Raw genomic sequence first — 26,398 nt, 5'->3', positions numbered from 1 at the left:
CTTAATGACAAAGATTTGCTACTTATCTCCCTTTAGCTAACCAGGGTCCATATTTTTTCCACTACTTTGCAATCTAGTTACCTACCATGAAATCTAAGGCATCCACTACAGCTGCACAGGTATTAGGACCTATGAAAAGATGTTTTGGGTCTGGTATGGGGTGCTTGCTGTTCTTGTCAACAGTGCCTTAAAGAAAGTGCACTTTATCCTGGTGCCCTATAGTAGCTGTGCAATCTCAGGAAAATATTTTGAATTCAGGAGACATATCCGAACACTGCCCAACTCTAGTGTTGTCCAATAAGACCATTCCCCTTTTCTACTGGAGCAACAATTTCCCCACCAGAGAGCCATTAATGCAATGTAGTGAATATAAGCCAGCCTTCCTCCAATTAGAATCTACTGTTGAATACAAATCCCATCACTCACCAACCATAGTGTCCAATAGCCATACTGGCCAGGAAATGACAGGATCTATAACCCATCATATCTAGAGGGACCCATAATAAAGAGAAAGCTGAGAAAATTTTCCATATTAAGAAAAGCTGGGCTCAAGTCCTGGCATGCTAAATGTATCATTCAGACTTTGATGCGTTACTAAACTTACCTTTAGGTTGCTTTAGCTCATGAAAAACTACAATGTCATGAGGATTATTGAGGTTCTCTGCCAAAACAGAAATGTCTAGACCGTTCAGCCTATTAGCACTGAAGATTGCCTCATTCTCTAAGTCTGTCCAGAATACCCTGTCCTGCAACAATGAAGAGAATGAGAGAAAGACTCAGACTGTATTAAATACCAGCTGGAACTTTTCAAGCATTGCTTCCCTACGAATCAATCTCCTTGGCATTTTGTTTTTCATAAAGAAGTCGTGCACAATTCTTTCCAGGGTCATAGAGAACAGACAAGTGGGCAGTTCACCACTGTCAGCCGCTTCACGGAGGGATTGATCTGCACAGCCTCCCTAATGTGTTTTGTTTTCAAAGCTTGCGTGCGAGTTATGTGATCCTCTCCATGGAGATCCTGATCTATGCGACAGTAATTTAAGTTGGCATTTGGCTTTGAAAGTCATTAGGAGAAAAAAATGGCTCCACAAAACAAAAAAGGAAACAAATATAATTAGATGTTACGACATAAGTGCTCTTCAGAATCATGTTTGTGTGATTTTTCACGTTTTGCTAGTGGAGGAGAGTATACAGGGAGAAAAGCAATGGTGCAAAGTAGAGGAAATTTCTCTATTTCTTTCCCTTACCTCTACATAACAGGCTATCTTGCTGATCTAAGAAAATGCATTCATGTAAGGCAACTTCTGTGTGTGTGCCACCTGTTGAACTGAGCAGAAATTGTAATGCATTCAGATACTTCCTCTTTGATGTATAAAGTGCCTTCCACTGAAAGCAACAAAGCCAGGAAGGTGAGGATCAGCAACTGAATAGACATCCAATTCAGGCCCATAATTCAAAGCATGATTCAGACATATATTTTCTGAGCTTAGCAAGCACGTAAAGAAAGCAGCAAGACTTTGTCCTGCAACATAATACTTCAGTGAGTACACCAGTTGCTATCAGGATTTTAATTTACAAAATTAAATTTTTTATCAGATCTTAAGCTGAAAAATGCAGTGGAGCATTTCCATTTCTGTCAAAGTAAGAAAATATTTCAGATGTAATTTCTAACTAGGCCAAATATTAGCCAGTACAATAGGAATGCTCTACTATTCAGAAAAAAAAGGAAAATGATCTCTAGAGCAAAGGAAAATTTTAATCCTAACTAAATGCATTTTGAACCAAATTCTGAAAAAACAGTCTTGTATGACCAATGTCATCTTCATAATTTTCTCCTTTAGTTTGGATATGGATTCATTCCTTATTACATTCCGTTCTTTCCACACATTGTAAGCACAACCAACTAGGTCATATAATGGATATACCTCCTGAGTAAAAAAAAAATCTAGCTAAATTTGAAATACATCTACCTATAACAAGGCTCGTTGTCTGCCTAGATCAGTCCTGACTCCTGTTTTTTGTTTTTTGTTTACCTCAAACACAGCCAGTCCAAATGGGTGACTCAGGTTATCCTCAGACGAGATGAGAACTTTTCGGTTGCTCCCGTTGAAATCTATACTTGAAAGCAAGTGCAGCTTGGAATCAACCCAGTAGAGACGTTGATTCAGTAAATCTGAAGAGCAAACATATCAAGGTAGGATTATATCTCTGTATTTGACCTTTGTCCACTTGGATGCATTTTTGCTATTATTTTACTACTTTAGAATCTTGGAAAACTCATTTTATGAAAACAATCCAGGGAGAAGAAGAAAGGACTGTTAATTAAGAATGATAGATAATATTTTTTTAATATGATCACAATGTATAGGGATAGGTCCAGACTGTGTAATATAAGTGGTCACTGGAGATATCATAAAGTGAGACTTTTTCTTTCAGGAAGAATATTTCCCAAGCTTATTTTCACGTAGATTCAGGGTCACTGCAGAGATGCTAAATAAATGCACGAAGAAGATATCTGAGAAGCCATATTAATAGCCCAACCACTTGAATTCTCCATGAACATTAATATTAGCAGTTGGTGTTCTGTTTTAAATAATTACATTAACTTGTAGAAGTAGGGGAATCAGTTCTTTGCATAATTAATTTGACAAGATAATGTATGGGATTAATATCATACTACCTTATTTCCAGACCGGGTTCCAAAACACGATGTAACAATCAACACATTTCAGATGAGTGAATAATCTTTTTTTTAAATTGAAAGTGGAGGGGTCAAGCAGGATCTTGCTGCTGTTATTATTAACATTTGCATGCAGCCTGATGCTGAGCAATGCTGTGATGATAATGAAAATAAAAGCTTTGTGGTGTGTGAAACCTCAGTGTGTTGTCATGATGCATACATTAAAGGGGAAGACTTGCATCGAAATGCTGATTTTGGCAATCTGAACCCTATCTTCCTCCTTAATTGGTAGGGAATGTCAAATTATTCATGGAAAGAAAGATAGGAGAGTATATTTTTCCCTTCACCCTTTCCCAAAAGCTATCTTCCTTTTTCAAAGCAGAGAAACCTGCAAAGAGTAAGAAGGCAAATAGCAGGGAAATAATTTTCATTGAAAAATGGAGAGATTGTGTCTTTTTCTCGCTCATTCTTTTCTGATCCCAATAACAGAATTATTTATTTTTCAGTTAAAAGAAGAAACTTATAATTTAAAAAAAACCAAGATTATAGGAAGGAACAAGGAACAGTATATCTTTTGTAGGCAAATGGACCCACCTTCAAATTCAGGCAATCATGTGTGTAGGGCTATGGTGAATTGCTACCGAACAGTGTAAACAAAATGAAGCTGGATTAATCAATGCTCAGACTCAGTATGAAGAGACCACCCTTTATTTATAGCATAAAATATTTGGAAAATTTAGAAGGACCTGATTCCAGTTTTCCAACATACCCAGTGTGATTCCATTGGGCCATTCAATGTTGTCTGTCACAAGCACTTGCCGATCCATACCGTTCAAGCCAGATTTCTCAATTTTTGCTATGTCTCCCCAGTCAGACCAATACATGTATCTATAAAAAAGAATAGATAAAGAAGCTGGTAGAAGATTCTATGCTACTTGAAAAGTAGTTTTCCTTCAGATTTCCAAGTACAATGATGTTTGAAGTAATTATTATGGATTATTGCTTTATTGAACAAGAATGTACCAAGGTGATCAAATTCTGTAAAGGGTAACACTATATTTAACTTTTACAAAGAAAGACCATCCATCAGGTGGTTCTTATGAATTCCAATATGTTGGTTATTGCGGAAGCAGATAATCCAGTGACTCCCAACATCACAATCTTATCATTTCATGTGCTTCAGGTGACAATCCGAGTTAGAATACATTCACTCAAGAACAAGAATCCATATTATATAGCATTTTTATTAATTTTTTGCAGCGCCATCACAATCGGACTGGAATAGCCCAATTTGAATTCTGAAATTAGAAAGGACAGAAAAGCACATCTGATGCAACAGGAACATATAATAAGCAGTAGGAATGGATAATATGCATTTCGTTGATATTCTCCCTTTAAAATCACAGTCTACAAAAACTTTGATTGCTAATGTACCATCCATAAAATAAACTCTAATTATATTGATTGGTGCAGTGTGAGAACTATAAGAATCAAGGCTGAAAGGATACTAAATTCAGTAATACATAGCAATCTTTCATACCTACCCCCGTATGGGATCCACTGCAATAGCTCTAGGTTCACTTAAGTTAGTACTGAAAAGTGTCCTCTTCTTACGCCCATCAGCTGTGGCTACAGAAATGGTCTTGTTTCCAGAATCCGTCCAATAAATATTCTTGTGGACCCAATCCATTGCCAGACCTTCCGGGGAGTGTAACTGGCTGTCTATCAGAACCATCTGCTCAGCTGTGTCACTGGCCTTATCTATGTAGGCACTATAGAGAGGAGACTCAAATTATGTAACTCATGTAACTCTGCAAAGGGCAAAGGGGGAGGGATAATGATATAAGAAAGGATGCACTCACAAGGAAGAAAAGCAAACAAAAAGAGGAGCAAACAAGGCATAAAATCCTACATTAATTTTCTGACGAAAGAGCTCTGCATACTTATATATCATGTGCTAAATGTTGCAATAAGCAAAACCAGATTTGTCAGTGCAATTCAATAGTAGCTTTTTTACAAAGAACAATTAATGAAACAAGAGAATGCTGTAACGCTACTGTTTCCTTTACAACTCTTGATGTCTATTACTAACACATTACAGAAACTCTGTTCTGTGTGCAAGCTTTCAATCAGGTTCAAAGTAATCCAGAAAGCCTACAGGAACATTTTGTTTAGATGTTTGCAAGAATAGAATAACAAATGCAAGTATTCTCTATAGATGGGCTAAACAGACTCTGCTTTCCCCCTCACACAATTGTTACTCACACAAGGAAGAATGTATAAATAAGGCTTAAGTCATGCAAATACATAGGTGTAGGATGAAGATTACATGCATTGGCAATAGTACTTGTGAAAAAAATTATAGCTGATTGCTAAGTGAAAATGAGTTGGCAGAAAATGAAATGGCCACAAAGCAGACAAATGAAATTATAGGTGACAGAATAAAATTATAGTTTCCAAGTCATGAGAAATAAAATTCCATTCAGTTTTGCTTTGGTCAGTCTCCCATCTCAAGTATGGTGTCCAGTTCTGGGCATTACACTTTAGGAAGGGTTCAGAAGACATGAACAAGGTTCAAAGAAGGACGCAAGGATGATTAGGGAGTTACAGACTAAGAGGATCAAATTTAGCCTTGACAAGAGGAAGAGAGAGAGGGATTGCAATAGGATTTTTCCTATACCCATGATGCAGAAGAAAGCCAAGACTCTGTTGTTTCAGATTGCAAGATGCAAAATAATAAATTATAAAAAAGCAAATTCCAGTTGAATACGAAAAACAGCTTAATGACAAGAGCAGTTGGACAATGCAATTAATTATTCTGAAAGATGATGGACTCCTTGATTTAAGCATGGCCCAAACAGTCATCTATCAGGCAGGGATGTTTTAATTTAGGTTCATTGCCTGCACACTCCCTTCCAATAATATAATTCCATGGAAAAAAAACTCATTCTACACATTTATTTTATTTATGTATTTTTGAATTATCGGTACTGATAGACTGTCAAAAGCACAGAATTATAACAACAAATGCTACCTACACTGAGTGTAAATATCAAACACAGTATTTGTACATTTGATGACCCTATTTTGGTCTGGCCAACTAGTTCAGTAAAGTGCCTTTTTTGTATGGTCAACATTATCTCTGCTGTGTGAGAAAAAATAAGTCCAGTATTTGCCAGGAAAACAGTAGGTCACATAATGTTCAGATCGATCCTAAGTCATCCGGAATTATCCTCCTATTGGATTGTAAATGTCCTCTTTATTTTCCTGATCTTGGACCGGCTGCTTTCCAGATCAGCAGAAAGCAATTTTGTAGATCAACAGCTAAATAGTATGATTTGAAAATGTTTCCTCAGAACTAGATATAACAGAATTCAACTGAACTGATTCCCTGTATACCAAGGATACATTCTAAGTTAATTTATTTTATGGGATATCTGGAAAAAAATGTAAACTTTCTCCCTGTGACATTCACTACAGAATAATCCTTCAATGGGAAGAAAGTGGAGTAAGTGCAAGGCCAAGGTTCAAATCACTTGGTAGATCTGACAGCTAACAAACTGAGAAAGAGTGAAGTGTTTCCAAAAAGAAATCAGTGGATGTGGAGGCACTGCTGGGATTTTCCTGCTCTTCTCCTCAGAGTCCTTGGGAACACTGAGGAATGAAAAAGCAAGAGGAAAGATATTGTGCGCAAAAGAAGGAGCTCCTACAGTTTTGCTAAATATCTTGATCCTTATTACAAGTGTGTGGGGGATGGAATAAGGGGCAATGATAAAATGTGCATCCTAATGGAAACTCTGCCCCATTTTTCCTTGTGTCATAATGTCACACAACACAAGTTTCATCAACTTGACAAATTTGAGCTTTTGCTTCTTTGGCTGTGACTGGCTTCCATTTATTCGGCGTCTGATTCTCTTCTGGCTCGTAAGAGGTTTAACATGGCTTCTCAGCTATAAACAATCTCTGGTACTTTTCACTTGTCCCAATCCTTTCAGTATTTCTGAGAATGCAGTAGGTGGCGCCCTTCTCTTCCTAACTAAGACAGTGATATTTTTGCATGTGAATTAGCCTGTGTAAGAGTGTCTGGTGTGGATGCAAATTAGTGTAAGAGCCCCCTGTGTGGACACAGCTATCGCCTAGTGTGGATATAGCTAATGTGCTTTAATTTGCTGTTAACTGAAACAACTGAATGAAGGTTTTTCTGATATGATCATTCAGTGTAAAGCCCCCTCTTCCCCATTATGTCCTGAGTGGGAAATTCTAAATATAATACTTGCAAATCAAGGTCATACCGATTTGCAGGAAGAAGTTCCAGTAAGATGCAATTTCCTAGCTCTGAAATTTCTTTTAGAAAGCCAGTGAGAACTGCATTCAGACCAAAGATGGACAAAGCTCCTCATTGTAAGGACTTTCTTCCAGCCGGTGAGCATTTGTTTTTCCTGCCTACAGTAATTCTCCTCTCTCCTTTTCTTGACCGTGGACTAAATCAGGGACAGACCGTTTTCCTTCCGATTCAGTTTTCACACAAGTATGCAAATTGGCCCTGATCATTCTTATTTTTAAAAATAAGTGCCTACTGTATCAGAGCTCAAAGTCTGTAGACAAACCTGTCACAGTTAGCAGTGATGAAGAAAATAACATAAGTTTAAATCTTAAGCTTGACAGATTTTTGCTATCAGCAAGCTGTAGGAGAAGTGCCACATTAAATAATGCTCAGATATGAATGGGCAGATCCTGTTTTTCTCCATTTTGCAAGGCTCAAAGAAGCTCCCCAAAATATTTTCTCTCATTTTTTGCTCACTCTCCTTTTTAAGAGTTGATGTATTCCTAACTAGTTGCTTGATTGTAATCAACAGGTGATGACCTTAAAAAACAAAGTAAAACCTTCATATCCTCTGTAACAGGATTTCCCAATGTTGGCAATTTTAAGTCAGGTGGACTTCAACTCCCAGAATTTCCTAGCCAGCATAGGGAATGTCCAGCTGAGGAATTCTGGGAGTTGAAGTCCACATGTCTTAAAGTTGCCAATGTTGGGAAAATCCTATTCTATAATAAGTTCCTGATTTTTGGAATCACCTTTCCTACTATTTGGCCCCCAGGACACTCATCTTTGACAGTTACCAAAAACCAGAACAAACCATTACTGATAACACAGCGGTGCAGGGGGGGGGGGATAGCAATTTAAATCTGAGTGCAGAAAAGGGACAACCAGCTTTGTTGCATAATCAGATAAAGTACTCTTCTGGTACATGCATAGGACCCTAAAATCCAAAGATGCACATTTTCAACAGACAAAGTTCTGATGCTACTAAGCCAGGGATGGGCAACTAAGTCTCCTTTATGAACAGTAGACTTCAATTCCCAGAATTCCTGACCCAGCCAGGATTTCTGGAAGTTGAAGTCCTCAGGTCATAAAGAGGCCACAGTTGCCCACCCCCGCACTACTAAGCTGTCATAGATCTGAGCTTGATTTTTTTTTTTTTTTTTTTTGCTAGAATGATGGAAGGTAAATCGGGTAGTCTGAAATACCCCGCACCTGTATATCTTCCTGTAGAATAAATCACACCAGTATATCCTGTTGGTTGCCACTTCCACATCCAAAGCAACCACATTCTTCAGCATGGGAATGATGCGAGAGTAGTCCTTTTTCACCAGGTCAATCTTGCGTACTTCGTGGCGGTTTGTGAAAACAAGGTATGGGCTCTTTCCTGCCAAGGAATTGGCAAATCATAGCTTTATAAGCAGTTTAGGATAAAGCACAGCTTTAAAAATGCCAGGTTTGGAAAATCTCAAAACTACTTTTAGAATAAAAAGGATTGGCAATGACTGCTGTCCTGATCATCATTTCCTGGGCACGCTGCTCTAACTGATAGTGATTTACACAGTTTTTTTTTCCTTGTTGGGAGAACAAAAGAGTCACTCCCACAACTATGCACTGGAGAGGAAAAAAGTTGAAGATATTCAGCCCATATGTATATTTTTAAATAAACCAGTGTTTGTGTGTGTGTGTGTGTGTTTGTGTGTGTACGCGCACACAAACACACACACACACACACACATGAAAATGGAAATTTTTTCCTATACATTTTTTTATGGCTTGATCACTTTGATTCAAATTAGAAGCCTTCTCCTTTGGTGCTTCTCCAAAGAGAGAGAATCTGAAATCCAGCTTTCACAATTAGGATGAAATGCCCAAGGAGCTATGCTCCTTAAAATACTGATTTTTTTAAAAAAGTAAGTTCTTATAAGGATTTTATTGTTTAATAAGATAAATTCCATTTACAGAGGTATTTGCCCTTATGTTGGTTTAATCCCTGTTCAATATTAGACAGATAAAGAGAAAAATACCCATAACCAAAATTAAAAGATAAAAGAAGCCAAGTCTGCCACTCCCAGCCCCACTTGTTTTTTCCCCTTCTTTCTCCATTCTGGCATTTTGTGAAGAGCAGTAACATAAAAAAGCAGAGTCAAAGGCATAATGTATGTTGCCTGCAGTACAGACATGTACCAGAGTTTTGTTTTGCCTTGGTGATTTAAATGAAGAATAGGAATATGTGTGCTGTGGAGGGAGTGAAACCTCATGAGTTGTTTGTTCTGGGTCTTGGAAAAAAAACTATGATATTCTAGTTTGGGCACAGAAGTCACTATGTTATTATTAATCCAGTCCTTTCTGGATCACTATTTCAGAAAATTCTAGTTTTTGTCTACCTTTATAGTTTTGTGACTTTTTTCTTTTTTTATATTTAATTTTTAAAAAAATGAAAAAAAGATAATAGGAAAAGGCAATTTGAAAAATGATATCAGAAAATGATGCTAGACGATCTTTGTTCCACCCCAGGGAAAAGAAACAGTGGTGCCAAGTTCCATCTCATCCCCTGTGCTTTAAACATTTATATGAAAGCAGGGGAAATTATCCAGAAAGTTGGATTCAAATCTTAAAATGCAGATGATATTTCAGCCCAGGAAGCTGTGGAATTATGGAGATGGGTGGGGATGAACCAGCCAAGGCTTAAACTAGATAAAACACAGTTACTATAGGCAGGGAAGATGGATTTTATAAATTGTTGATGGAACTGTGTGATTTTCCACAGATCCACACCGAATGGAATCAAACATCTTCTTACCTATGGCTTTGCAGTTTTTAGACAGGGTGTCCATCTCATAACCATCATAACATTCACATTTATAGTCCCCCTTGTAGTTAATGCAGATCTGGCTACACGCATCTGGATTCTCACATTCATCTATATCTAGAACGAGAGTTTAAAGTAATTGGTTAATGTGACATTAAGCCATCAGATCATGGGCATCTGCAAGTATGTCTGTCTGCAATGACACGCTGATGGCTTCTGTTTCTATGCAAATTACCTCCACACGTTTTCTTGTCCATAAGCTTGTATCCAGGAGGACATTCACATTCATAGCCAATCTTCAAGTCCTTGCAAATGTGGGAGCAACCACCATTGTTCAGGGCACATTCATTCACATCTAGAAGAGTGACATTATTTAGATTAAAACTGAATTCTGTGCGCAAGACTGACATTTTAAAGTGTCGAATGGTTTCAGATATTAAAAGGTTTATTTAAATAGACATGAAAACCTTTTTTTCTTCTAAGTAGCAGTGATCTGAACTTTCTTAAGACAACTTACTCATGCAATTTTGGTCTAATTTGTATCTGAAATCTAAGTGCTCATTTGTATTGTTTGCTTTCACTTTATAGGCACAACAGTGGGATAAAGATGTTAAGTAATAAATGAGCTAAATAAAAATCATCCAATAGTTAGCCTAATGCCAAGCTCATGTTTAAGATCCTAAACGGGCAAATAGAATAATTTGGCAAGAATGTCTTTCTAATGAATCAGTACTATATATACGAAAGGTTGGACTATAAAATAAGCAAGCAATAAAAATCCAGAAATGTCAACTGCTTCTGACTCAACTTTTTCCAACTGGATGTCTTCCAGATACATTAAGTTTCATTTTACTAGAATTTAGAGCCAGCATTGCCAACAGGAGACAACTGTAAGAAGTGCATTCCTTCACATCTAGAAGTCATCACACTGGCAAATGCTATTCTTGTGAGGGGTTAGATATATGTTTAAAGAATCTGTTTTTATAGATGCTAATCTCTAAGAGATACAAAAAGTAGAACTGCAAATATGTGCTTAGATTAAAAACAAAACAAAGCCAAAGCTTCAAAGTATAATACATTGCCAGTCCATGTAATGCTGGGAGGAAGCTTGTATTCTTCCAAGAATCCAGTGGAACTGTAAATGTATCATTATAAAAAGAAAAGAAAAAAAATCAAAAGGGTGGCTTTATCCTGGTCCTGGTATCCCTAGTTCTGACTATTTGAGACTTTTCCCCATCCTGCTATTGGTTGCTATGCTAAAGTTATACTGTAAATATAATATAATAATGCTTCTTGAAAAGAAAAAAAATCAACCCACTGAAATCCACATGTCCATTCCTATCTATTGTTGACCAATACTAAGACCAAATGCTCTCCCCAAACATTTGCAATCTATTTCATTTGAATAAAAGAACACTCTGCCTGTAATAATCGTGCGCACACCTGGAAATTTGTATGAGCAGAGTTCTGATCATTAGTTCCCCAACGTCAGACACTAAAATTGAAAATGTAGTCCAATTTACCCCGGCAACTGTAAATTACCAAAGGGGTCGAAGGAAGTCATTTTAATTCTTGAAACAACCATTCACTTGCCTTTCCAATTAACCTATCCAAAGCGAGGGACAAAATGTTTTTCTTTTATTGTGGGATTTGCTATGCAATCAAATATCTAAATATCCTGGATTATGAAGATTTGCTGGACTAGCCCAGATATGTAGGAGAAAAACAGATGGTGCAGTTCCTTCGATTCTTTCATTTAATGGCAAAAGATGATGGGGAAAAAAAAATAACTGGTAGAATATGCTGCACTTGAAAAACTTCCACAACATTTTGCAGCAAAACCCCGAATTCTAAGCAGAAAGCCCAATTCACAACGCTATTAGCAGCAGTAAGTTTATTGCTGAGTTAAAAACATGGTGGTGTATTTGGGCTACTGCTTATAATTCAGACCGATCCTGTCAATAACTCTTGCTTACACCATGCATCACAAGCCAATTATGCCAAATGAGACTATAATTCTCAAGACCATCTTCCATTTTAATTGGTATGCATATCTGTTTTACATTTCCATGCTACTTCATGTCAGTGGGTTCTAAGCTGCATACAGTAATAAATTGTAGTTAGAATACTGTAATCACATGGAAGATAAACTCAACAGTAAAGAAGAATAACTATTTCAGACCAATTTCCTGGCATCGGAAAGCCATGTCATTCTTCTCTGTAGTCTAGAATGCCAAATTTCCTGTTTTACTACAACCCAAAGGGCGAATGGGCCATGCAGTGAAAGTGTACTCTGCCTGTGAAAAGGCTGGTAGTGAGAGGCGTATAGCTTCAGCAAATAGTCTAGGTTCAGCAAATCACTCTCTATATTAAAGAAATGTATATTTACTGCCCCAATAGATGCAATAGCTACCATAAAACAGTCTGTGATTAGCATGTCTCCAGGCAGCTGTCTTGCGGTAAATGGTTTCATTAAGTTATGTTATGTATGTTTTTATCAAATTTCACTCCAACACTGGAAAAAGTTAGTTTCCCTTAACATTTAAGACTACATTTCTGTGGGTTTTTTTTTTCCCCAGTAGCAAAATGGATATAGTTGGCCATTGCCTCTTGCCAGCATGCTGTTTAGCTTCCCTGTTTATCTTGCAGAACTGTACTAGGATGTCCTGAGATCTCCCATCCAAGTATTAACCAGGTCTGTCTCTGCTTAGCTTCTAATTCCAGATGCTGCTCCCTGCTGATATTTCATTGAAAGAATTTCTGGTTTTCTACACAGGGATATGAAGGAAGCATTGGAATTCCATCCTTGTCTCAGGACCCCAATCACAAAGGTTCTTGAACAAGTATCATTTTGAGTCACACCATTTACTCCCTCTTTCTTCAGAAAATAGGGCCACAAGAACATTTATTTTAGCATTTAAATTTAAAGTAGAAATTCAGTATAGGTGGTGGGAGAAGGATTCCAGATAGGTTTGATACTATTACAGAAAAGACCTCACTTCTAAAAGATGCCATATTTGCGCCAGATGAAGAGACACGCACAGCGGAGTTATGTTAGGGATCCTAACACCCAAAGAGGCTCACGGGAAACAAAATAGTTTTTAAGCATCCAAGTTCTAAACCACAAAGCTTTATTTTGCCTTTTAGTTGGCTTTATAGGTGCTGGGACAAAGCAATTGGATTTCATTTAAACAGAATAACTAAATTAATTAATCAATATGATCAGTTCTACATCATATGCTTCATAGCTTTCCTCTCTTTTAGATTAAAAATGAAAACAATTTTTGGAGAGGCTATGTCTATCTCTGGGGTCACTGAGACTGGGCATCTCTGGTCTAAGATCATTTAAGACTTAAGTTAAAATATTCCATAGTGAATTTCACTCACAAACAAAATGGAATCCAGGCAAGACTTTAATACTAAGACCATAGTCTCCTAGGTCAAAAATAGTTCAGTTTTTGAAATGCTCTCAAAGGCAGCCCAACCACAGAGTTTAATGCAGTAGTTTAATCTAGAGGTTCCTTCAACAATATGATACAAAATCAAGATCACTCTTCTTCAAAGTACACTAAACTTGATAAAAAGAATTTTAGACCTCAGCCACTGGTTTTCCAGATTCAAGCTTGTCTAGGTTTAGTTTCAGTTACTTCAAATTTGTTCAGTCCATGCTGATCTATTTGAAAGAATATATGCTTTCAAAAGATGTGGAGATCTTCAACCACAATTGGCAAAGAACTGGGATTATGGGAATTGTGGTCCTACAACTTTTGTAAGCACATAAGTTATGCACATCTGTACTAGGGTAAACCTCATAATTAGCCTAAAAATGCAGTCATGCAACATGTGCATGCAATGTGGGCATGCAATAAAAAGACATAAAATATAACCAAGATACTGTATAATTTGATACGTCTCTTCATTACTGATGCTATGGAAATTATAAGAACTTCTAAAATGCCACAAAATAACAGGCAATAAAACTCCAGCAGTATAAAAAACCCGTGTTAAAATTCAAATGAATTAAATATATCCTCTTCAACTGAGCACAGAAGCAAAAGAAAGACTTAGATCCTTTTAATGATCAAGAATGCATCACCACCGTATAAACCAAGGAATAATTTGTTATAGTTCTTCATTACTGAGGCTATATAAATTATAAGGAGCTCTAAAATGCCACAAAATAACAGGCAATAAAACTTCAGCAGTATAAACAGCTCCTGTGTTAAAATTCAAATGAATTAAATATATCCTCTTCAACTGAGAACAGAACCAAAAGAACAAACTTAGATTTTTTTAATGATCAAGAACATATTAATCAGGGCCAACAGTTTCATTATATTCACATCGGCTAAAATAAATGTCTTTCATCTTACAGGAATAGGATCTTATGCTTCTTATACAATAAAAGAACGCATTGTGCTAATTAATGACCAGGCATCAATACAAAAGCATGTCAGAAGGAAAAAATATTGATAGGCATTATTTAGTTCAAGCTTCTTTAATTATGTAATTAGGAATCTGGTATTTTAGAATAAGCCTCCAAGTCATGTATACTCAAAAGACATGCTTTAATGACTTTTCTCTGTATATTATTACTTGTAATATTTTTATTGACCCAGGAGCAGATTGCCTATAGACAGAGACTTTGTATGGATAAATATAAGGAAATATGGGACTCATTTGTAGAAAATTCAGTAGGTTAAAAAAAGGATGATAGCTATATAAGTGTATTAGAAATACACAAACACACACACAAAATGTAATGTTCCTTTTGTTTTTTTGCTATTTTAAAAGCAATAACATGATTAATGATTTTTTAAATGTTTTTCTAAGGAACTGCCTACATAGTTTTCTTTCATGGAAGAGTATCAGCTGAAGCTTTTCCATGAATGTTACTTTCCTCCTTAGGAACATACTGAATCCTGGAATTTCTGCCCCATTTAAGCACTTACGAAGAATGCCATCCATTTCCTTTGACACAAAAGGCAGGTGGGTTTCCTGTTCCTGATGTCAGTGTACATACAATTAAGGCCACATGACTGCCTATTAATATAGATCAGTGTTTCCCAAACTTGACAATTTTAAGGCATGTGGACTTCAACTCCCAGAATTCCACAGCCAGCAATGCTGGCTGTGGAATTCTGGGAGTTGAAGTCCACATGCCTTAAAATTGTCAAGTTTGGGAAACACTGATATAGATGCCTGCCTTGGATGGCCCTTAGAGACTCTATGTAAATAATGCCTCTAAACATGGGTAATTTCTGTGAGGAAGAGCAAAGGAGTTTTCTCCACTCCTGAAATGGGCCATTTTTCATCATGCTTTTTTAAAGGACAAATGATAAAAGAAATTGTCTATCTTGATTAAGCACCTAAACTTTCTTTGCAATTCACAAGAACTACCAAAAAGAATAATTAGCATCATCAGGAGACCTGAATACTGAGAATTTTCTGTTCTGTGATGGGATGAAATCTTTTTTTTTTTTGCAATCAGCCCAGGATTCATTACATTTAAGACTGTGCCGAACATCACCTGGAATATGCAAAACCTAAAATCCCAAGAATCAAATCTTATTTCCATTTTCTTCATCCACTAGTCACAAAAACAAGATAAGCAGAAGAACTAAAGGAGAATGATAATAGCGGTTGATGCTCCTGTTCTGGTAGTGCTTAAACATATAAGCATGGAAGAGATTGTTAAAAATGGAGGAAGAAATAAGAAGGTACTGTACCACAAACTTTTAGAGGCTCATCGGACCAGTCCCTGCAGTCCCTGTGTGAGTCGCACACCTTGACTTCCTCTATGCACTCTCCACTTTTACATTGAAATTTGGTGGGACTCTCGCATGCCGCTTCTGTTATGTCAGGCAAGGAAGGAAAAGCAGCTGAAGTTAGATTAGGTACATGGAAATGAAGATGCATTATGATTCAAGAATGTAATTAGAAAAAAATGAGATATGGTTTTAGCAGCAGGATATTTAGATGCGATGGATTAGAACAAAGCCTGCTCAACCTAAGACAAAAAGTGTCAGTGATGAGGCCTCACTGCTGGAATATACTAAACAGTAGCATATACTAAGATGAAGAGTGGTTTTGCTTCTTGGGAATGGAGGACTCCCTGGCATCTAAGCACTTTCTAAGAGTGTTTTCTGCTACACCCCAAGCCAGCAGACTTATCACATCTAGCATATCTACCATTAACGCAGCCAGCTTCATCACTGTTGTCAGGGCAGTCATGCACTTTGTTGCACTGTTTAGCTCCATGGATACAGGTCCCATCACCACACTGGAATTCATCAGGGCTGCAGGTCACCAACGCTTAAAAACAAAAAGGAAAAAAAAAGCACCATCACCTGTTGCGTTCTTTTCACAAGGTTCCTAATTGTCAGTAATTCTAAAGTTCTGGGGTATCCAACAATCCTTCACTGGATTTGTTATATGCTGCCCACAGTAACTTTCCATGCAATGGGCGCTCCTAGGAATTTGACAGATAAATAAATAAATTGGAGTTTGGAATCATTTCCCAATTCAACATGGCATAAAAGAGGTGGAAGAATATTGTCTGTTTTCATTTTCAAGTGGTTTGTTCTTAAAGATAAGTCAGCTATCATGGTTAATGTGGATTTAAACCTAAGGTTTAACATTCATGGTTCATTGTGAATATTGGGAATATTTTCTTAACAACTACGAGTTTTCTGCAGTTCTCATAGCTCTTCTTTTTTACCCCAAACCACTCTTTTTCTGAACAAGAATGATATTGTAATTTCATTGCAGATGTTTAATTCTTTTATAACTTTATAGAGATTAGGGAAAAGGCTATTTGCTAAAGCATTATGTTGAAACTTGAATAGTTTGAAATATTATAGTATAATAAAATAATAACAAATTATTAAATTATTTCAGACAAGAATAAAAATTAAAAGAATGCATCCATTTATGAGGGAACACACCTGGAAGAACATAATGGGAGGCTTTCAAAAATAATAACTGACTCTTAGCAATTAAGAAGCAATTAAGGCAGATAGAGAAGAGGGAGGTAAAAATTACATCTTGATGTTTAAACATTCTGATGCTTTAAGTTCCATTCAACCTTGCCTGATCTTAAAAAGCTAAGCAGGCTTGGACTTGGCTAGTATATAGTTGGGACTTCATCAGAAAAATCTCAGGAAGCCATCCTAAACTGGAAAGCCAAATGTCGTCTCAAAGAGTGATGCCATTTCTATATTATTGCTAAGAAAATTACATGGCTGCTTTCTTTAAACCAGCAGCTTGACTCAAAAGTGATCTTTATTTAATCTCCATATCCAACTCCCGAACAATAAACGGCTATTGTTAGCCCACCTATATTGCTACTTGCTAACAATTTTTAAATCCGCCTAAAGCTTTTTTTAGAAAGCACAAAGCGCATCAAGGCTGAGTGTCACTGTTGACAACAGCTGCAGAACCACAGCAAAAATGCCTCTCTGGAATCATGTATTTTCCCCTTGGAGTACCCCATCTTTATTTTAAATGACAGAAAATCAATGTCAAAGAGTAGCTCAAGCACCATGACACAGACACTAATTCAGATGATCCAAGAAGATTGTGACAGAATCTCCTCAGCAATTTTACTGTCAAGAGGAACAGAAATTATGGCATCCTGGACACAACAAGAAAAGATTGTCATGTGTCCAGCAAGTATAGAAGATATGATAAACACACTGAGGTATAAATACAATTAATTAGACTGCAAATTACAGGCATTCAAAATCACTATAGTGAACTATGTACTGGCAAACAGAATATCTACACAATGCTAACATATAGAAGTCAGTTCACAGATCACTGCGTAAGTTAAAAAGCACATCTGTAAAGAGTAGCAAGGATTTTATTTTATGTAGCACGTCAACCCCTTCGAGAAAGAACTTTCTTAATGTCTCCTACCGGGAGCTTTTTTTAGGGTTAGTGAAGTGCAACAAGAAGCACTAAAATAGACATTGTTCTGAATGGTAAATTCAGGAATTGCTCTTTTCTCCTTGGGTTTCAGGTGGAATACCAACTGCCAAGTTATAGCTCACTTCAATTTAAATCATTTTAATTTCATTAAAGTTCATGGGATTGAGCTCATTTAATGAAAAATAAGCAATCTAAGTAATTAGAAAATAAAGTCTTGGAATTCATGGAATCAATCTTGGTTTCACTTATCCCTGAGAGTCTTCTAACATAATACAGTATTAGCAAACTATTTGGCTGGTTCATGGAAAGCCATTAACATCAGAGATAAAGCCTCTGCTTATTAACTGCGTACTGAAATGGAGTCAAACTAGACAGTATTTGATACCATGCTAGAATATTAAATGTGAATATAGAAGATAAAGTTGGAAACACAATGTACATATATGGATGGATGGAAAAGGAAGGTCTTTGTTATAATATCACAATAAGCAAAAGTCATTATCATGGTCTATAATCTACATAAAGGTAACAGTAATGATAAAGTCTCCTTTGAGTCAAGTTGGACTCCTGATGCCTTTATAGAACCTAACCATTAAACTGCTTACTACATCAGTACTACAGATAGAACTCGACTGTTTAGTGACCTTTCAAAATTACAATGGCCCGAAAAAAATGGCTTATGACCATTTTTGAGACTGCAACAGCATCCCTATGGTCATGTGATCAAAATTTGGCCACTTAGCAACTGGCTCATAATTATGATGCGTTGCAGTGTTCTGAGGTCATGTGGTCAACTTTTGTAACTGTCTGGCAATCAAAGTCATCGGGGAAACCAGATTCACTTATCAGTTGTGTTACTAAACAACTGCAGTGATTCATTTAAAAATGGTGGCAATAAATATTGTAAAATGGGGCAAAACTCACTTAACAACTGTCTTGCTTAGCAACGGAAACTTTGGGCTCAATTGTGGTTGTAAGTTAAAGACTATCTGCATACACACATAGAAACATTTGGAACATCCCATCCTAAGAATTGCATGGGTGCCTGCAGAACAAATGGAAACAGGAATATACCTGGAAAGGAAAAGTTTTAGAGATCAGCTATGTTCATCAAGCAAATTTGACTCATTGCAAGTTTTGTGCTGCCTTTGATAATTTTTACTTCCCTAACTCCATTAGTACTGATTATTCAGCAGCCCTTGTTTCTCAAAACATATACTGAAGCATGCTTTATATGAGAATTGTTTTCATATTTCAATAATATAAAGGTATTCCTAAAGATATTTTAAGTTTTATAATGGGTTGCTTATCCTGAGTCTTTCTGGAATCCCTTTGGATCCTTGAGCAAGAGATACCAGGGACTGAAATTAGAACTATTTATCTGCCAATTACCTACACACTAAAATCCTCTGAACAGGTTTAAATAAATATACACTATATAAATATAAAAATATAAATATGCACACAATCATAAATCAAGACATCAGCCACTAGATGTTTTTTCCCCAACACATATTCTATTTGTTTCTTTGTTCATCTGCTGCTCTCTGTTTTTGTTCATTTGCCAAAGCATTTTTATTTGTTTTCAGCACTAAAATGGAGCCCTCATTTTAGTTTCTTCTCTCAAAAACAACTTATGACAACAGTAGACAAATGTAGTCTTCAAACAGATTTTAAATTTAGGACACATTTTATTTATATATGAGATACTGCAGTGTGGAGCCGAGTACAAATAAATGGAATGTGATCATTTTAAGTTCTTTGCCAAAAAGAGTTGTTGTTGTTGTTGTTGTTGTTGTTGTTGTTGTTCTTCTTCTTCTTCTTCTTCTTCTTCTTCTTCTTCTTCTTCTTCTTCTTCTTCTTCTTCTTCTTCTTCTTCTTCTTCTTCTTCTTCTTCTTCTTCTTTCTTCTTCTTCTTCTTCTTCTTCTTCTTCTTCTTCTTCTTCTTCTTCTTCTTCTTCTTCTTCTTCTTCTTCTTCTTCTTCTTCTTCTTCTTCTTCTTCTTCTTCTTCTTCTTCTTCCATATCTGTTATCGGACATTGGTGATCATGTTGGCGATCCTGTTTTTATCAGCAGCCGCACGAAAAAGTACTGCTGAGTTTTGTCCAAACCAGTCCTTAGGAACTCAAAAAATTAGAATGCTTATCACAGATATACAAACAATTGTGATCTAATGTAGATAAAGCAGTTCAGACATGTTTGTTAGACTAAGAATGGACTGGTCCCTGGGGGACGGAGCTCTCTAATCTTCCTTTCCTCTTTACCACATGTCAATTCAATACTTTCTGGTTAGTTGAACCACAATTTCCCATGATGCCTGAACTTGAGAAGCCTGGTTTGAGTATTCCCTACAAAACAAAATATCAGATTCAGAAACTGTACTTTAATCTTTTTGACTCTATGAAGAGCTCAAACGGTTTCCCAGAGAAATGTCACTGAAAATCATGCTTCGGTAAAACAGGATGGATTGAAATAAATCATCCAAGAGAAGAAACTTCCAAGCATATATAGCTTGTTCCTGGGCCTATACTGAAATTTACTCTGAGTGGGGCTGGTACTAGAAGCTGTCAAAATGTCACATGTTGGATAAGCCACTATCTTATACAGGTAGTTCTTGAGTTACGACCACAGTTGGCCCCAAAATTTCTGTTGCTAAGTGAAAATTTGTTAAGTGAATTTTGCCCAAGTTGTTAGGTGAATCACTGCAATTGTTAAATGAGTAACATGGTTGTTAAGTGAACCTGGTTTCTCCATTCACTTTGCCTGCCAGAAGATTGAAAAAGGTGATCATATGACCCCAAGCCACTGCAAAATAAAAAAATAACAGTAGGAAAATAAAACAGAAGGAAAGACTAGAATTAGAATATGAGAATATGAATATGAATAGAATATGAGCCGAGCTGGCGCAGCAGTTAGAGTACAGTACTGCAGGCCACTTTAGCTGACTGTGTTCAGCAGGTCAGCGGTTCAAATCTCACCGGCTCAAGGTTGACTCAGCCTTCCATCCTTTCGAGGTAGGTAAAATGAGGACCCAGATTGTTGCGGGCAATGTAAATACATTGCTTACTGGTGTATACCGCTTAGAGAGTGCTTGCACTTAAAACGGTATATAAGTCCCATAAATAAATAAATAAATAAATAAATAAATTAGGTAAAACTAGCCAAAGTAATCCATAAAGGAATAAAAAAACAAGACAAACAGTAGTAATCCATAAGGTAAATTTTAAATTGGCGAATAGAAATTCCCTTTTATATCTGACAACGTATTTGCCCGATTTATATGATTTTTACTAATTCTCAATAATTTTGTAAATAAATTGCACAAGGCTTTCTTGGCAAATTAAAAAGATTCAGTCCTGAAGCAAAAATAGTCCACCAGGCAGCTGTTTTTCAGCCACCTTGCTTATGCATAGTTTTGTATAAATATTTCATTTCCATGTTGCATTTATAAATATTTCAGAGAAACATTTTCTCAATTTCTGTCTGTCTGTCTCTTAAGCCTTGAGTGAATGACTAGCTTAAAATACTTAGCACCTAAAAATGGATGAAACATTGTATGAAGAGAAATATAATATTCAATAGCTCAGGGCCCACAGAACTGAAATACAAAGGCCATCTCATCAGGATCAAATGCGATGGATGGAGCCCTTCCCCAAAGACAGTTCAAAATTTTGGACACTTACAACAATCTTGTTCATCTGACTTGTCTTTGCAGTCTTCGTCTCCATCGCATTTCCAGTTCAAATGGATACATTCCCCATTGCCACACTGGAACTCATGTGCTGCACAGGTGCTCGTGATCTGTGGTTTGAGTTTGTACCCGCACTTCTCCATGGACTCATCTGAGAGGTCCTCACAATCAGGCTGTTTGTCACAGACCCAAATCTGCGGGATGCACAGGCTATTGTTGCACTGGAATTCATTGGGGTTGCATGTGAAGGGAGGGCACTTCCTCTCATCACTGCCATCACCACAGTCATCATCACCATCACAGACAAAGATGGTGGCTATGCAGGTCTTGTTGCTGCACTGGAATTCACTTGAAGAACACACTTTGGGAGAAAAAACACAAAATATGTAAGGGTTAGCTCAAGCTTACCTATTCAACTTTTTTATTTCATATTTTAAATCTTCAAAAAGTTATCCTGCTCCTACATATCTTTTCCCTACAGCCCTGGAAAGCAATGCTTATACATTTGTACTCTTTAATACTGTTCCAGCCTGATCCTTCCATTTGTTGCTCATTGAGAAAAAGCAATCAAAACCTTCTTGCTCTTTTATCCATCTGTGTATCCACTTATTCGTATTTTACGATGCTGATTGGTCCATGTGATGCTTCTCCCTCTGCCCTTCATCTCTGCTCCTGTTTCATAGCAACTGAAAGTACAATTCCTGCATAGCTTCTCAACTTTTGGTCAGGGTAAATGTTATATGGAAAATATAACAGGTACTTACTTTTACTTGGTTCATAAACGAATAAGAGTATATAAAAAACCCTATTGATCAAATGGAAGTCCTACATTTTGTTCCTAGTGCTGCCTATGGTAAGCTCATAAACAGAACGTGAGGTAAAAATCACCCTTATATCTGTGATTTCCCCACTGGTATTCAGAGGCATACAATCTCTGGCATTGCATTTAATTCAAGTAGTCCTCAAGTTTCAACCACAATAGTTTGCAATTTTGGTTATAAGTTGTAGAGTGCGTAGGTTTAGGTACCATATGACAGGATTCTATCATTTTTATGACAGATTTAAAGTATGTAAGCCCAAAAGGTCCACAAGATCTTCCGGGCGAAGGGAATCCTGGTGTTGTCCTAAGCCCCTGCGACTCAAAAGATCTTTAACGGTCACAAGGGCTAGGTCCTGTGGGATAGAGGTGAAGAGGGAGACGACATCAAAAGATACCATCACCTCGTCATCCTCTATCCTTAAGGACCTAATCTTGTCCAGGAATTCCTCTGCTGAAGTAATCAGCTGCAAGAACTTAGAACTCAGAAACACTTCTGACATGAGTGATGAGAGGATCAATCGACCGGGCCCCATAACGAGGTCTATGAGCCGTGTGCAGGCGCGTTTGTGCCTATAAACGAGCTCCCCCACCCTCTGGCTTTTAACACCCTGATGATGATGGCAGCAATATAGCCATCGAAAGCTAGGTTATTTATTTATTAAACATTTAATTGTTTTACCTCCTGGTGCTCGTTTTTATCTTTTGAATATATATATATATATATATATATATATATATATATATATATATATGTATGTATGTATGTATGTATGTATGTATGTATGTATGTGTATGTGTATATGTATGTATATGTATATATATGTATATATATATATATATATGTATGTATGTATATATATATATGTATGTATATATATGTAGGTCTTTGGTTGTTCGGGTTTTCTCCCACGTAAAATTGGAAGTGTCTTGGCGACGTTTCGACGAAGTCCCATTCGTCTTCTTCAGGCTGGTGCTTTCAGCTTCGTGCCTCGAGCAGCAAGGCACGAAGCTGAAAGCACCAGCCTGAAGATGACGAATGGGACTTCGTCGAAACGTCGCCAAGACACTTCCAATTTTACGTGGGAGAAAACCCGAACAACCAAAGACCTACATACAAATACCCGCGAAAACCTCAGAAAACATGTATATATATATATATATATATATCAATCTTTTTCTTTCATAATTTATTATTTTAATAACATTATGTATCCCACTTTGAATGGGGAGAGTTGAGAATGCTGCAGTTTAATAAAACTTACAGTTTGTAATCCCAGTCCATTCCAAAGGAAGATATAAATGATACGAAGGACTATTTGTGCATATATGTGAAGAAGATGCTTTGGAATTAAGACTTTGTGGCCAGATAAATTTGACTTTTACTTTAGGCAAGTAAAAGCAGAGAAACGCAAGAACCATCAGTGATCTAAGCATAAGGAACAATAAAAAAACCCCTCCATAATCCTTGCAAAGGACAAATTCAATTCATTACCCATTATTTGTAAACATTTAATTAAGGCATAACAAATTCATCTATTTCTCTCATTTGGTTTAGTGGTTAAAGCATTGGTCTAGAAACTGCTGCTGAGTTCTATGAAAGTTTTTCTTGAAAGATTGAGCCATTCTTGAAATAGCATAAACCTAATCTGATAATTCATAGGGACTTACTATGACTACTTCTGCTTAATAGTCTCTAAGAAACACAGTCTTTGTAAAAAAAAATAATAATCCAAGAATTCAAAGGAAGGTACCCCAGGGTTAAGCTATTGGTTCCTTTTCTCTACTTCCTATATTTAACTCATCCCAAATAATCACTTCTTTATTCTAACCTGAACAGTGTTAACTGTTTCTGAAGTCTATCATTCAACATAACAATCCTTGACAGTCACTACCAATTCAGAGCCTCTACAGCACTAATGTAAAGTAAATATCATTTTATATCTGTAGGTTTCTAAAAATATTACATATTTGCTTATTCAAAAATGCTGTGCCAAAATCTAACAGCATTTCTTTCCTCACTAAAGAAGTGGTTTTCTCAGAATGCTAGAAAATTTTTTTAGAAGTCTCTCTTTTTGGAAGGGGGGATTATTTTGGCATTGTAGTAATATAGCACCTTAGCACTTTCTAACTAAGTGTATGAATACCATACTCTTCCCATGAAGGCTGCATCAGAATCATTTTCTACTTCAACAGCAAATATTATTTCATTAAACGGAATAAGAGCGGATTCCCAAAAAATGTAGAATTGTTCTGCTTGTCATTTATTTTTGCAGGCTTAATGCCAGTTCTCATAGCTTGAGTGAAAGACCCTTTGGACCATTCTTAGTTGTGAGCTGCAGGGCTCAATAAAAGCTAAAACGATGTGGAACGTTCTATGGGATTTTCCACTTGCTTGAGATAGGTAGTTGTAGAAATTGAACGAATGAACCAATTGCACGAATAAATAAATAGATAAAGAGGATTTCGCTTGCCAAGATGATCTGAAGTACCGTAACACTGAACTAAGAAAAATCTTCCTTTGATGATATTGATTCTTGCAATGTATACTGTACAGTCAAGGTTGTTTCTGTGAATTATTAGGAAAGTCCTAGGGACCATTCTGATCCATCTATTCTGTGCAATGATCACAACGGTATCTTGGGAAACATAGCTGGGAATTCAAGAGGTAGACACTGAAATAAGCTGAAAGCTGCATGTCTTGCTCTTTGTGGAAAGGAATCCTAGACATTCATTCATGCTAATTCACTGAAACAAATATACATTTAATGCTATACTGGCAATTGTTTAATATTAAACTGAACTAAAAAATGGCCAGATAGTTTAAAAATTCTTTGAAACATTAAAAAAAAAAAAATCAAATGGCATATGAAACTGGGGAGTCCTAGAATTATAGCGTGTAAACTCGTCAAGGAATAGAACTGAACAAATCCAGAGGATTATTGCATTTAAAGTCTGATGAGCTACTCTATGGCCAGATGGCTGAGGGTTACGAAAAAGGCTGTTGCAGTTAGGGGCCTGGCAGGGAGTGGGGTCAGGGTCTGAAAGCCATAGCTCTATTTTGCAGACAACTTCTCTGTCCTCAGTTTGGCTTTTGTAAGTGGCAATTTCATTCTCCCCCAAATGTAAGTAGGTTGCAGAATTTCAGAGTGTGTTCTGAACTTCTTAAGAAGGATGCACAGGCAAATACTCAGTGAAGTATGCAGGGATTTGGCTTCTAAATTGCATCGATAAGCCCTTTTGCAACAAATTAAAAATTATTCTGGAAGCTACTATGTAACATTTACAAATAATTAAACTTTTCTGAGTGGATTTCACACTTCCTCTCATCTGTTTGCCACATTTAGAGTTAAACTATCTGTAGCAATTCACGTGAAAACTTCTAGGTATTCCAGCTGCAACTTTTTCAGCCAAAAAGGAAATCTATTTCCAACATTAAGGAGTTCCCACAAAATAAGCTTAAATATATGCAATTTCTTTTTTTTATTAGGGGGAAAATAAACTTTGAAACTACTGAAGTCAATTGTCTTACAATAATCCCAAATGAAAAGGAATATAATCCTGAGAATGATGTTTTAAAAGCAACAGTCACATTCTCGTTGTTCCTTGTGCCCTATGCCATAATAAACAACACAGCTGGCAAAAAGATGACAGGAATCAGAATGGAAGGAGATGCTTCCAAGAAACTCTAGTTATTTTTATGTAGAGATTTACAACCTGAAGGTCTAGACCTGCAATTTGTTATAATCTTTATCTAGTACTCAAGAGATCTCCCAAATGTATTTCCAAATTGTAATTTGGAATGTGACAGAAGTAGAAAAGTATTAAATCCAGAAACTGAGGAATAATTCTGTCAATAATATTTTTAATACTGAAATCTACGGTTGTTGAGGTACTGCATTATCTAATTTGATGCAATCTATCTTTGACAGCATTTCTTTCAATTGTAGCTAAGTCTGTGCAGACCCTCTTAAAGTATTGTTCTAGCTCTACTATGTATGAAACAGAAGATTAAAAGTCAAGAGTAAGCCAGTGTATCTTTATTTAATTTGGCTATTGCCTTGTTATCTCTGAACGCCCAGTTATAGGAAGACGTAACTACAAGAAATGTGCCAGGTTTGAATGACCACATTAGCAATGGACAA

General features: G+C 36.6%; 1 protein-coding gene across 1 annotated transcript in view; it reads right to left on the bottom strand.

Moving 5' to 3' along the window:
• The window catches only part of LRP8 (LDL receptor related protein 8), a 204,494-nt gene that overhangs the window by 11,086 nt on the left and 167,010 nt on the right, over positions 1–26,398 (bottom strand). Inside the window, exons 5-14 of the mRNA XM_039319779.1 lie at positions 21,429–21,797; positions 16,006–16,128; positions 15,543–15,665; positions 10,049–10,168; positions 9,805–9,930; positions 8,217–8,388; positions 4,225–4,452; positions 3,450–3,568; positions 2,034–2,173; positions 605–746 (exon numbers count right to left, since the gene is read on the bottom strand). Coding sequence (XP_039175713.1) covers positions 605–746; positions 2,034–2,173; positions 3,450–3,568; positions 4,225–4,452; positions 8,217–8,388; positions 9,805–9,930; positions 10,049–10,168; positions 15,543–15,665; positions 16,006–16,128; positions 21,429–21,797 — 1,662 coding nt within the window. The remainder of the gene's footprint in view (positions 1–604; positions 747–2,033; positions 2,174–3,449; positions 3,569–4,224; positions 4,453–8,216; positions 8,389–9,804; positions 9,931–10,048; positions 10,169–15,542; positions 15,666–16,005; positions 16,129–21,428; positions 21,798–26,398) is intronic.

The sequence above is a fragment of the Crotalus tigris genome, unplaced genomic scaffold (assembly GCF_016545835.1).
Source record: "Crotalus tigris isolate CLP2741 ecotype Arizona unplaced genomic scaffold, ASM1654583v1 scf7180000023617.9722795, whole genome shotgun sequence".
NCBI lineage: Eukaryota > Metazoa > Chordata > Lepidosauria > Squamata > Viperidae > Crotalus > Crotalus tigris.
This window is presented reverse-complemented; position numbering and strand designations above follow the sequence as displayed.